The sequence below is a fragment of the Lithobates pipiens genome, unplaced genomic scaffold (assembly GCF_037356315.1).
Source record: "Lithobates pipiens isolate NorthernLeopardFrog02 unplaced genomic scaffold, aLitPip1_a1.2 Scaffold_1, whole genome shotgun sequence".
In the NCBI taxonomy this organism is placed as follows: domain Eukaryota; kingdom Metazoa; phylum Chordata; class Amphibia; order Anura; family Ranidae; genus Lithobates; species Lithobates pipiens.
Window position 1 is genome coordinate 114284829 of NW_027507685.1, and position 13846 is coordinate 114298674.

Consider the following 13846-nt stretch of genomic DNA (forward strand, 5'->3'; position numbering starts at 1 on the left):
CTCTCCCAGATGGAATTCTTTTTGACGGGGTTACATTTTCCGCAGTTGACTGAGGAACAAACCCAAGAACTAGAGGAGCCCCTAACAAAATAGGAAATCTCTTCAACTATAGCAGAATTCCCGTCATCTAAAGCCCCAGGCTCAGATGGCCTACCTGTGGAATTCTACTCCACGTACCTAGATCTACTGGCCCCCAGACTGCTAACATTATATAATTCTATTTTTGAAAATTCCGAACTCCCGGCATCCATGAGGGAAGCAACTATAGTGCTTATCCCCAAACCTGGGAAGGATCCGCACCTTCCGGAATCTTACCATCCCATTTCTCTGTTGCAGGTGGATGTGAAGATACTAGCAAAGGTCCTTGTCATCCGCCTTAACAGAGTGATCCTCTCGCTGATCCATGGAGATCAAGCAGGATTTATGCCAGGCAGAAACACGTTGTTTAATCTTCGGAGACTATTCATTAACCCCCCACGACAGCACTGGTTCTAGGATAATAGTCGTCTTGGACACCGCCAAGGCATTTGATTCTGTTGAGTGGCAATACTTATGGACCTGCCTGACCAAGTTCGGACTAGGGCCAAGATTTATTAAATGGATCCAGTTACTCTATCAGAACCCGGTGGCTAGAGTACTGGCAAACGGTTGGCCCTCAGAGCAATTCCCCCTTTCTAGAGGTACTAGACAGGGGTGTCCCCTCTCACCACTGCTCTGCGCTTTGACGGCGGAGCCATTGGCCATAGCGTTTTGCGCGCATATGGGAATAATGGGTTTGTGCAGGGGCGGGATCACAGAGAAAATCAGCACATATGCAGACAATACCCTACTATATTTAGACGACGCAGACAACTCACTACCAACAGCCCTAGCCCTGATAGAAAAATTTGCCACATTTTCTGGCCTAAAAATCAACTGGGACCCAAATTCTCCCCCTGGACAGCTTTCCACCTTCCAGAGACAGAGCCCTGCTCCTTCTGCAGAGAGTAGACACTATTAAATATCTCAGAATCCAGACTACCAGAACCCCGTCAGACTATGTCCTACTTAACATTACCCCTCTAATAGATATGATCAAGCAGAAGACACGGATATGGACACGTCTTCCACTAGGGGTAATGGGTCGCACAAACCTTATTAAGATGGTCCTGCTCCCGATTTTATACATGATTTGGCACTCCCCTGTATACTTGGCGCTCAAACACTTTAAGGTGATGGAAGCCCTCCTAAAACCATTCGTATGGGGCAATAACAGGCACAAACTTCCCTGGCATAAACTCAAACAACCCACTGACCTCACAGGACTGGCCCTGCCTGACTTCAACTTGTACTACCTTGCAGCCCAATTATCGCACATTTTTCATATAGACAAAATGGATAAAGACAGGTTCTTGAGCTTCCTATGTCCAAAATGGACCAGACTAACTCTTGACTCCATGGTGGCGATTACTGGGGGAACAGAGAATGAGGGCAGGACAATGGACAACAAATCACTTGTCTACCAGTATAGGAGGGTATGGAACATAACTTCTGCGAAACTACACCTACCGCCCCTGCACGAATACACCCCCCTGTGGCACAATAAGACCTTCCCTGAATTTCAACTGATCACGGACAGCGGGATGTGGAGTAAAATGGGCATCTTAATAGACAAAAGTATCCCTGCGCTATCAAAAATCTATTAAGCCTCAATTAGGGTTGCAGCCAAACACCGACAGAGGTATAAGCCCTACCACTGAAACATATAGCAACAAATCAAATAAATGGTGTTGCGCTCCCTTAAACTAAATAATATTAATCCATAAAATGCTAACCAATAAAAACATAAATTATCTGTGCATAAATTCTGATTCCCGTGATAAATCGTGATCAGTGATCAAAGTGACTAGTGCAACAAAGCATTCCAAACGAATATATATATATATATATGTAAAGAAATAGAAACCACATATATAAAATCGCATAGACCAAAGTAAGAATCGCATAAAATCACACAGTGATAGTGATGAATACTAATAAATAGATTTTTCTTACTCTGTGTAAATAGAAACACATAAAATCGCATAAATAGAAAAGAAATCGCATATACCCATAAAGTGATAAATGCAAATAAATAAAGTATCACACAAAGTGTGTATAAAGCAAAATTAAATAGTGAAACATTCAGTGCAGACAAATGTAGAAGTCTCTCAAACTGCAAACAAAAATAAAAAAATGGCAAAAAAATCCGTAAAGTTCTTCTCGTAGTAGCAGGTGCAATACAACGTAAACTGTGCACACTCTGGTGTCTCTTCAGTGTCCCGCAGTTAACATATAGGGTGGCCCCTTACCTTACTGCTGTAAGGCAAACAGCATAAAGAGACCAAGGTCTCAGATGGTGACAGCGGTGTACCCTTAGTTCCAAGCTAGGAGGACTTCTCCCCACATTAAGGCAGGATCTCACAGAGAAGGAAACAGGAGGGCTCCAAATGGTGAAGTATGTATACACTTTTATTACAAAACTCAAACAAATGGAAAGGTACTCACAAACAAATCAGTTTAAAAACGCCAGATAGCAGTTTAAAATGTTCCTTTTCGTCTCTCAGACGTGGCTTCCTGTATCCACAAGCACTGCTAACTATGTAAGTTTACCCAAAGCATGTTAACCCCCTAGTAGTAGTAGTAGTAGTAGTAGTAGGAGGAGGAGGAGGAGTAGTTTATAAACCTCCTAGATACAGATTTTTATAACCCTCCCATAAATATGACATTTTCCTTATGTGTTTATGGACATTACCGCTATAAAACTGTTCCTTCATTGTGTAATGTTGGACTTTATCACATGTTGTAGGTCAATGGAGTAAATCTACGCAGTGCAACGCATGAACAAGCCGCAGCAGCTTTGAAACGGGCTGGACAGACAGTGACTATTGTAGCACAGTATCGACCTGAAGGTAAGATCATGAACCGCCTGCTGGTTTTGGGTCTTGGAATTTCTTTTCACCAAGCTCTTAGATTTTGCCACTAGATTTTGTAGGGTGTCTTTAGGGATTTGTGCCTATTTGTGAGATCAGGTACTGATGTTGGATGAGACTAAGAGCTCACCATCGGCATTCCAATTCATCCCAAAGGTGTTCAGTAGGGTTGAGGTCAGGGTTCAGAGCTTGTTGGACATCCAGTTCTAAAAACCATGGCCAGTAAGATGGAGTTGACCCCCTTTGTGACTATAACATTTTCCACTCTTCTGGGAAGACTTCTCACAAGATTTTGGAGGGTTCTGATGTTGGATGTGAAGACCTGGCTCACCATTGGCATTCCAGTTCATCACAAAGATAATCAGTAGGATCGAGGCCAGGGCTCTGTGCAGGACACTTGTGTTTCTCCACATCAAACTGGTCAGACCATGTCTTTATGGCGTTGCCTCTCATCCCCCCATGGCCTTTAATATGGAGTTGCCCCCTTAGTGACTATGACATCCTCCACTCTTCTAGGAAGACTTTCCACAAGATGTTAGAGGATGTCTGTGGGAATTTGTGAGGGCGGGTACTGATGTTGGATGTTGGGTGAGAAGACCTGTCTCACCTTTGGCATTCCAGTTTATCCTAAAGGTGTTCGGTAAGGATGAGGTCAGGGCTCAGTACAGGACACTCAAGTTCCTCCACACCAAACTGGTCACACCATGTCTGTATGGAGCTAGCTCCACTCTTCTGGGAAGACTTTCAACAAGATTTTGGAGGGTATCTGTGGGAATTGGTGCCCATTTGTAAGGACAGGTGCTGATGTTGGATGAGAAGAAGATTTTGGAGGGTGTCTGTGGGAATTTGTGGCCATTTGTTGAGGTCAGGTACTGATGTTGGATGAGAAAACCTGGCTCGCCATTGGCATTCCAGTTCATCACAAAAGTAATCAGTAGGGTCGAGGCTAGGGCTCTGTGCAGGACACTCGTGTTTCTCCACACCAAACTGGTCAGGCCATGTCTTCTGGGAAGTCTTTCAACAAGATTTTGGAGGGTGTCTGCAGGAATTTGTGCCCATTTGTAAGGACAGGTGGTGATGTTGGATGAGAAGACCTGGCTCACCAACAGCATTCCAATTCACCCCAAAGGTGTTCAGTAGAGATAAGGTCAGGGCTCTGTGCAGGTTCCTCCACACTAAACTGTTCACAACATGTCTATGTGGAGCTGGTCCAAACGGGTCGCACCATGTCTTTATGGAACTGGCTTTGTACATAGGGGCACAGTCATGCTGGGACAGAAAAGGGTCTTCAGCAAACTGTTACCACGAGGTTGGAAGAGCACAATTGTCTACAATGTTTTTGTATGATGGAGGGTTACCAGGACCCTTCACTGGAGACACCTGAAACCAGCCCAGGCATCCACAAATGTTTTCAATACTGTGTAAACATAGTCATACCTTCATAATGTTTAAAAAAAATACGCCTTCTTTTTTCCTCTATTTCTGCTGTTAATGATATGCAAATGTTGACTGTTTTGTCAAAAGTCAACAACTAATCCCCCCTCTCCATCCCTAAATGCCTCTAAATGCCTCCCCCTGGAAACTGACCAATGCACAGGTCATGGTCATGTGGCTGTGCCGGGAACAGCAGAGATTTAACACGATTGCTAGCCAGGCTCCTTCTTCTCTATATTCCCTGGGAAGTAAGATGGTGCTGTCCAGGAGGGGGGGGTAACTGGGTCTGTGGGGGGGGGGGGGGGGGGGTAGAGTTTTTTCTTGCTGATATTGTCACGTGTAAGTTGTTTACATGCTGAATAGTTGACATTTGGCAGTGGATTCTGTATGCGCAATCAAAGGGAAGGGTTCCTTTAAGCTAACATGTGGTGTGATAACTGTGAACTTTGGAAAGGTTAACTTTGATATCTAAGAAAATGTTGCTGGTATCTTTGGCTGAAAATCTTTTATTACGACCTTCAGTCTAAAGAAATGTTTGAACACTCAGGTGTAGCTATCAATTTCGTCACCATTAGGCACGTTATGTCATTCATCCACCCACCCAACATTCCATGTTTACTGCTCTCAGGCTGACTGTCGGCTTTCTGTTGCAAGGGATTCTGGGAGCTTTAAAGTCGCCCAATCACTGTCAACCCCCCCTTCTTCCCAAATGTATGCCGTGTACAGTGCAGTAAGAGCAATTCTAGGGCTATCATTCACGATCAACTCTAAATGACAAGTGAAGGCTCTAGATCAGGGATATGCAATTAGCAGACCTCCAGCTGTTGCAGAACTACAAGTCCCACGAGGCATAGCAAGAGGCATGATGAGACTTTTGAAACAGGCCATCCGCTAATTGCATATCCCTGCTCTACAGCATCACCTATGGACAACTTGGGATACTGACGTTTGGCTAAAATTTGGCAGGTGTGTGCAATCTTAAAGTGGTTCTAAAGCCTTAGAGAGGCCCCTCCCCTTTTTCTTACCCGAGCAGATCCGATCCAGCCATTGGCTCCCGCCGCTGTCAATTGATTCCTGTGGTGCATGATTGGGGGGTGGGGGCAGGACCGAGTCAATGGACACAGAAATTTTAAAGTGTGACATGTTGTTAGGTATCTATTTACTCAGTGTAACATCATCTTTAACATTATACAAAAAAAATTGGGCTAATTTCAATGTTTTGTTTTGTTTTTTCATTAAAGTGTATTTTTTGCTTTTTTTAAATACCGCTGTGCAAATACAGCGCATCGTAAAATATGGCAACAATTGGCATTTTATTCTATAGGTGCAGGGACAGCCCCTCCAGCTGTGGTGAAACTACAAATCCCATCATGCCTCTGCCTCTAGGAGTCATGCCATTGATTGTCAGGGTCTTGCAATGTCTCATGGGACTTGTAGTTTAAAAAACAGCTGGGGGGGGGGGGGGGCCGAGGTTGCCTACCCCCTCCTCTAGGGACTCTGCTAAAATATATATATATATATATATATATATATATATATATATATATATATATATATATATATATATATATAAATATATATAGTTGTTTTGGGGGTTTCTAAAAATACTAATTTAAACTTGTAAACAAAACATTCCAGAAAAGGCCTGGGTTAAGTGGTGAAGGTTGTTTGCTGGAAGGGGGGGGGGGGGGGGACAAGCGACATGTTTTTTCTTTTTTTTTTATACCTCTGTAAAATATAAATTGTCCTCATTTTAGACAAAGAATGCTGACTATGCATATTTACTGTACATGCGTTGGGATTTTGCGCGTCAGAATTTGTACAGGCGATCAGAATTTCCGATCGGAACTTTTACCGACCAAAAAATAGAGAACCTGCTCTCAATCTTTTGCCAGCAAAAGTCCAATGGAGCATACACACTGTCGGAATTTCTGACCAAAAGCTCACATCCGACTTTTGCTGGCAGAAATTCTGATCGCATGTATGGGGCTTTATTGTTCCACAGAAAACCCGCAGGCTTTTAATGAAACAGTTTCCCTCCCACCTCACTTGCAAGGGTGGGGGTTATTCAGTCGCTAAACTTTGACATTACTATAGAGTGGGCAAAAACAGTGTAAACCTATTTTAAAATATACAACATAAGTTTCCTTTAACTTTTAAATCAAATACTACATATATCAGTATTTATATGTATTATATTCATTTAAAACGCAATGTTCTTATTGATATCCCAATCAAGAAATATTGTAATATAAAGGACTTATCTCTTAACTAACACATTGAACTTTTACATCTTAAAGTATGTGAATCCTTCCTTCTCACAGACGGGGGAAGGTGAAAGCTCAGCTCACTCTTAATTACTAACACATGATGACTCTACATAGAACTACTTATGAAGTTTATAACAATATATGTATATATTATAATATATGTATATTTTCACAAATATAAAAGTCTTATATAATTTCACTTTTTCCGTACATAGAAGAGATATAAAAAAAAATTATATATATATATATATATATTCATTTAACTCAATTATTCTGTAAGATCTAATCCATTCATTATTTTGTTAATTGATGAATAATAAACGCTAACACAAATTATTTTAAACAATGACCGTCTGTTTAAATACAGTCCTGTTGGACATGGGGAGGGTGGGGCTTGGGAGGCGGGAGGCGGGGGGGGGGGTGATTGTTTGCTAATGCATTGCAAATATAAGTTTTTTTATTCCCATGAGATCCATGCATTCATTGTCCGTATATCAGTGGTGGACGGTAATAATGGTTGATTAGTTGCTTTGGTTGTTTTCAGATCTCCCAATAAATAGAGAGTATTGCAGGACGGTGTTATGTGACCGCACCCAGGATTCTGAGAACCAAACCCAAGACGGGGCAGTCAGGCCTTATAAAGTAGAAGGTATTTGTACGTCTAAACCAGCCATACACGGGTTCGAATTTCCGGAAAAAACGTAAATAAGACATTTTTTTTTCTTGTTTTGAATTTCGTACCATCAGTGGGGCCGGTTTTCACATGGCCAATCGAATTTGGAGTGATCGGATATGTTGAAAATTTTTGTAAAAGAAAAACAAACACATTTCTAATTCATGATGAGAGAAACATATAATGGAAAAGAAATGCGCATGAGCTGGAAAAAAGAAGGCGCCACCATTGATTTCAAAATTCAACCAACCAAGCCCTTCAAGATTCCCAGCCAAGAATTTTCTCCAAGCCCTTCAAGATTCCCGGCCAAGAATTTTCTCCAAGCCCTTTAAGATTCCCGGCCAAGAATTTTCTCCAAGCCCTTTAAGATTCCCGGCCAAGAATTTTCTCCAAGCCCTTCAAGATTCCCAGCCAAGAATTTTCTTGGCCAGGAATCTTGAAGGGCTTGGTGAAAATTCTTGGCCGGGAATCTTGAAGGGCTTAGTGAAAATTCTTGGCCGGGAATCTTGAAGGGCTTGGTTGGTCGAATTTTGAAATCAATGGTGGCGCCATCGGATAGAAAAACGCCCACTTTTTTTTATGATTTTCGAAAAAGGAAAAAATTTGTTTCGCAATTCGACCTGTGTATGGCCTGCATAACTCCCATCACAAACCCCCCCCCCCAAAAAAAGTCTTTATTACTTGTTTATGGATGTTAGGTGAAAGAGAACCGACCATTCTGAGGACCATGAGGTCAATTTTACACCCAGAATGGCCGGTTTATGTCACAGTTTAAAGGGGTTGTAAAGGTTCGTGTTTTTTTTCACCTTAATGCACCTTATGGCAGTCACCGCCCCCCCCAGCCCCCCGTTTTATTTACCTGAACCCCTTCATTCAGTCGGCGGGGATGCGCTGTCTCTCTCTCCACGGGCTCCCCGCAGATTGATAGCAGCGTAGCCATTGGCTCCTGCTGCTGTCAATCAAATCAAACGATGCGGGCGCCAGGGTGCGAGGCCAAGTCCTGCATTCAGCCTCTATGGACGCCGAACACTGAGGGTGCCCACAAGGTAACCCCATCGGGATATCCCAGGGGGTTATCTGATGCAGGGAGGAGCCGCGAGAGCCATCTGGGAGCACCCCAGAAGAGGATGTTTGGGGCCACTCTGTGCAAAACGAGCTGCACAGTGGAGGTAAGTATGACATGTTTATTATTTAAAAAAAATTAAATAAAATTGCCCTTACAATCACTTTAACCCCTTGACCGTACGCAAATTTGTGTTAATGGCTTGAAGGGGGTTATACTGGGATGAAGTGCAGCTGCAGGCATCACCCCGGTACCGCTTTTTAGAGCAGGCGATCGGCTCTTTAGTGTTAAAAGTTGCTTGGCTGTTATACTAAAGGAGCAGGGGAGGAAAACATTCCCCCCCCCCTCCTCCTGCCACCTTCCGCCGCTCTTCCGAGGCCTCCCGTCCCACCAGGAGACCCGAGTCATTAGCCGGTGCTTCCACCACCTAGGCTGAGACCCGAAACAAAGCCGGATTCGGCTCAGATCGGGACTCTGATGTAAAATCCCAGAAGCGACGTCACTTCCAGGTTAACTCGGCTGCCAATGGCGCTGATTTAAAAAAAAAAAAAAAATACTTTTAAGTGCTAAAGGAGGGATTTGGGGTCTTTTAGACCCCGAGCCCTTCATAAAGAGGACCTGTCACCACCCATTACTGTCACAAGGGATGTTTACATTCCTTGTGACAGCAATAAAAGTGGTCAGATTTTTTTTTTTTTAAAGGGACAATGTAAATAAATAAATAAATAAAATAAATAGGAAAATAAAAATTATTAAAGCGACGCCATCCCTGCGTGCTCGCACAGCAAAGAAAACGCACACGTAAGTCGCGCCCGCAAATGTAAACTGTGTTCAAACCACACATGTGAGGTGTCTCCGTGATCGTCAGAGTGATAGCAATAGCAATAATTCCAGTACTAGACCTCCTCTGTAACTCCAACCTGAAACCTGTCAGCATTTTTTTTAAAGCGTCGCCTATGGAGATTTTTAGGTACCGTAGTTTGTCGCCATTCCATGAGCGGATGCAATTTCAAAGCATGACATGTTAGGTTTCTATTTTCTCGACGTAACTTCATCTTTCCCATTATACAAAAGAATTGGCTAACTTTGCTATATTTTTTTATTAAAAGTCAATTTTTCCCCCCAAAAAATGCAGTTGAAAGACAGCTGTGCAGATATCGTGTGACATAATATAGTGCAGTGGCTTAGGCAAAAAAGGGTTAACTAAAAGTCAAAACTTTTTATTATTAGTTTTGGATGAAGGCCCCCCCCCCCCCATCCAAATTTAATTAAAAAAAAGGTATTAGAACTTCTGTGCAGAATCACACATATATATACATTGTAATATTGGGGGTTGTATAAGTCAAGTGTAGCACCCACTAGCGAGACCAATCCACACCAGAAACTCAATTTCAGGGCTTTTTGACCCACTTTTATTAAAGAAATAAAATGTCCATCGCTAATTCCCACGCAGGGGTTTCAATTTCACAGCAGTAGTAAACTAAAAATACCAAGCCACCTGGCTCTATGGTCAGCAGTACTGCCGTTTAGGCTTTACCCTTCAGCCCTCTTGGCCATATAACAGAGATCACGTACAAGGACTGTACCTCTTTTAACCACCTCAGTACAGTGCAGTTACACCCCCTTCCTGACCAGACCAATTTTCAGCTTTCAGCGCTCTCACACTTTGAATGACAATTACTCAGTCATCCAACACAGTATCCATATGAAACTTGCGTCCTTTTTTCCACACAAATAGAGCTTTCTTTTAGTGGTATTTAATCACTAGTGGGTTTTTTATTTTTTGTGCTATAAATAAAATAAAACGTAAATTTTGTGAAAAAAATGCCTTTTTCTTCGTTTCTGTCATAAATTTTTGCTAATTAGTAATTTTTCTTCATAAATTTTGGCCAAAATGTATACTGCTACATATCTTTGGTAAAAATAACCCACATTAGTATATATTATTTGGTCTTTGTGAAAGTTATAGAGTCTACAATCTATGGTGCCAATCACTGAAAATTCATCACTTCTGATCAGGCCTTCAGTACATCAGGTGTACCTAATTTCTTGAGACTCTAACTAGTCAGGAAAGTACAAATACCCCCCAAATGACCCCTTTTTACAAAGTAGACATCCCAAGGTATTAAGTAAGTAGCATGGTGAGTTTTTTTAAGTTGTCATTTTTTCCCACAATTCTTTGCAAAATGAAGATTTTTTTTTTTTTTTTTTTTTTTTTTACTAAATTGTCATATTATCAGGTTATTTCTCACACACAGCATATGCATACAACAAATTACCCCCCAAAATACATTCTGCTACTCTTCCCGAGTACGCCGATACCACATGTGTGAGACTTTTACACAGCCTGGCCACATACAGAGCACCAACATTGATGTAGTACCTTCAGACGTTCTACGAGCAAAAATGACGCATCTCATTTCTCAACCACCTATTACACTTTTGAAGTCCCTGGAGTACCAGCACAATGGAATTTCCCATAAAATCACCCCATTTTGGAAAGCTAACACCCCAACGTATAATCTGTGAGGCATAATGAGTCTTTTGAATGGTTAATTTTTTTCCAGAAGTTTTTGGAATATGTGGAAAAAAATTAAAACGCATTTTTTTTTACACAAAATTGTCAATTTATAAGATATTTCTAACACATAGCATGTATATAGCAAAAATGACACCCCAAAATACATTCTGCTACTCTTCCCGAGTACAGCGATACCACGTGTGTGAGACTTTTACAAAGCCTGGCCACATACAGAGCACTAACATTGATGTAGTACCTTCAGACGTTCTATGAGCAAAAATTACGCATCTCATTTCTCAACCACCTATTACACTTTTGAAGGCCCTGGAGTACCAGCACAATGGAATTTCCCATAAAATGACCCCATTTTGGAAAGCAAACACCCCAACGTATAATCTGGGAAGCAGAATGAGTCTTTTGAACGGTTCATTTTTTTCCAGAGGTTTTTGGAATATGTGGAAAAAAATTAAAACGCATTTTTTTTTTACACAAAATTGTCAATTTATAAGATATTTCTAACACATAACATGTATATAGCAAAAATTACACCCCAAAATACATTCTGCTACTCCTCCCGAGTATGGCGATACCACATGTGTAGGACTTTTACACAGCCTGGCCACATAGAGAGGCCGAACATTGAAGTAGTACGTTCAGGCGTTCTAGGAGCATAAATGACACATCTTATTTCATTCCTACCCATCACACTTCTGAAGGTCCTGGACCACCAGGACAGTGAAATTACCCACAAAATGACCCCATTTTGGAAAGTAAACACCCCAACGTATATTCTATGAGACATGGGCTGCAAATAGGTACCCGGGTACTCTGATGGCCTGGTGACAGGTACTCGGGTACTCTGATGGCCTGGTGACAGGTACTCGGGTACTCTGATGGCCTGGTGACAGGTACTCGGGTACTCTGATGGCCTGGTGACAGGTACTTGGGTACTCTGATGGCCTGGTGACAGGTACTCGGGTACTCTGATGGCCTGGTGACAGGTACTCGGGTACTCTGATGGCCTGGTGACAGGTACTCGGGTACTCTGATGGCCTAGTGACAGGTACTCGGGTACTCTGATGGCCTGGTGACAGGTACTCGGGTACTCTGATGGCCTGGTGACAGGTACTCGGGTACTCTGATGGCCTGGTGACAGGTACTCGGGTACTCTGATGGCCTGGTGACAGGTACTCTGATGGTTTGGTGACTGGTATTTGGGTACTCTGAAGGGCGGTGACAGGTACTCTGGTACACAGATGGACTGGAACAGGTACTCGGGTACTCAGATGGGCTGTGACAGGTACTCGGTACTCTAATGGACTGTGACAGGTACTCGGTACTCTAATGGACTGTGACAGGTACTCGGTGCTCTAATGGACTGTGACAGGTACTCGGTGCTCTAATGGACTGTGACAGGTACTCGGTACTCTAATGGACTGTGACAGGTACTCGGTACTCTAATGGACTGTGACAGGTACTCGGTACTCTAATGGACTGTGACAGGTACTCAGTACTCTAATGGACTGTGACAGGTACTCGGGTACCCTGATGGGCCGTGACAGGTACTCGGGTACCCTGATGGGCCGTGACAGGTACTCGGGTACCCTGATGGGCCGTGACAGGTACTCGGGTACACTGATGGGCCGTGACAGGTACTCGGGTACTCTGATGTGCCGTGACAAGTACTCGGATACTCTGGTGTGCCGTGACAGGTACTCGGGTACTCTGATGTGCCGTGACAGGTACTCGGGTACTCTGATGGGCCGGGACAGGTACTCGGGTACTCTGATGGGCCGGGACAGGTACTCGGGTACTCTGATGGGCCGGGACAGGTACTCGGGTACTCTGATGGGCCGGGACAGGTACTCGGGTACTCAGATGGGCTGGGACAGGTACTCGGGTACTCAGATGGGCTGGGACAGGTACTCGGGTACTCTGATGGGCTGGGACAGGTACTCGGGTACTCTGATGGGCTGGGACAGGTACTCGGGTACTCTGATGGGCTGGGACAGGTACTCGGGTACTCTGATGGGCCGGGACAGGTACTCGGGTACTCAGATGAACTGTGACAGGTACTCGGGTACTCAGATGGGCTGGGACAGGTACTCGGGTACTCAGATGGGCTGGGACAGGTACTCGGGTACTCAGATGGGCTGGGACAGGTACTCGGGTACTCAGATGGGCTGGGACAGGTACTCGGGTACTCAGATGGGCTGGGACAGGTACTCGGGTACTCTGATGGGCTGGGACAGGTACTCGGGTACTCTGATGGGCCGGGACAGGTACTCGGGTACCCTGATGGGCCGGGACAGGTACTCGGGTACTCTGATGGGCTGGGACAGGTACTCGGGTACTCTGATGGACTGTGACAGGTACTCTGATGGACTGTGATTGACAGGTATTATGAGGGGTGGTGACAGGTCCTCTTTATTGGGGGGGGGGGGAATCAGTGTGCTTGATGTGTACTGTAGGCGGTAACGAGATGTTACCGCAATCTCCTCCTCACACACGATCAGTGTGTGAGGAGGAGAACCCGGTAACATCCCGTTACCGCGGTTTGTTTACATTTTTAGTGATCGGCTGTGAAAGGATCACAGCCGATCACGTGGGTAAACAGCCAGCCAATGGCTGTTTACCAGTGTCGGTGACGAGCAGTGTTCCCGGGGAACACGCCGCCACCGACGTGCACGCGCAGCGCGCTCGCGATCGCGCGCATGCGCCGTGCACGTAGGGGGTGTGACCATCTGTGATCGGCCGTGACTTCATCACGGCCGATCACGTGGTAAACAGCCATAACGAATGGCTGTTCACCCCCTTCGGTGGCGAGCGGTGTCTCCGTGACACGCCGCCACCGAAGAAACAGGGATGCGCGCGCACGATCGCGCGCATCCCTGTTTAAACGGGAGGCCGTCATATGACGGCCTCCCGCCGCAA

The 13846-nt window shown here is 44.2% G+C and overlaps 1 protein-coding gene and 1 long non-coding RNA gene across 2 annotated transcripts in view; one reads left to right on the forward strand and one right to left on the reverse strand.

Annotated features, from left to right (window-relative positions):
* Positions 1 to 13846, forward strand: part of DLG3 (discs large MAGUK scaffold protein 3) — a 243744-nt gene that overhangs the window by 180801 nt on the left and 49097 nt on the right. The window contains 2 exon segments of the mRNA XM_077474345.1: positions 2828 to 2930; positions 7200 to 7304. Coding sequence (XP_077330471.1) covers positions 2828 to 2930; positions 7200 to 7304 — 208 coding nt within the window.
* LOC143967320 (uncharacterized) overlaps positions 1 to 13846 on the reverse strand; it is a 49237-nt gene that overhangs the window by 21032 nt on the left and 14359 nt on the right. The window lies entirely within an intron of this gene.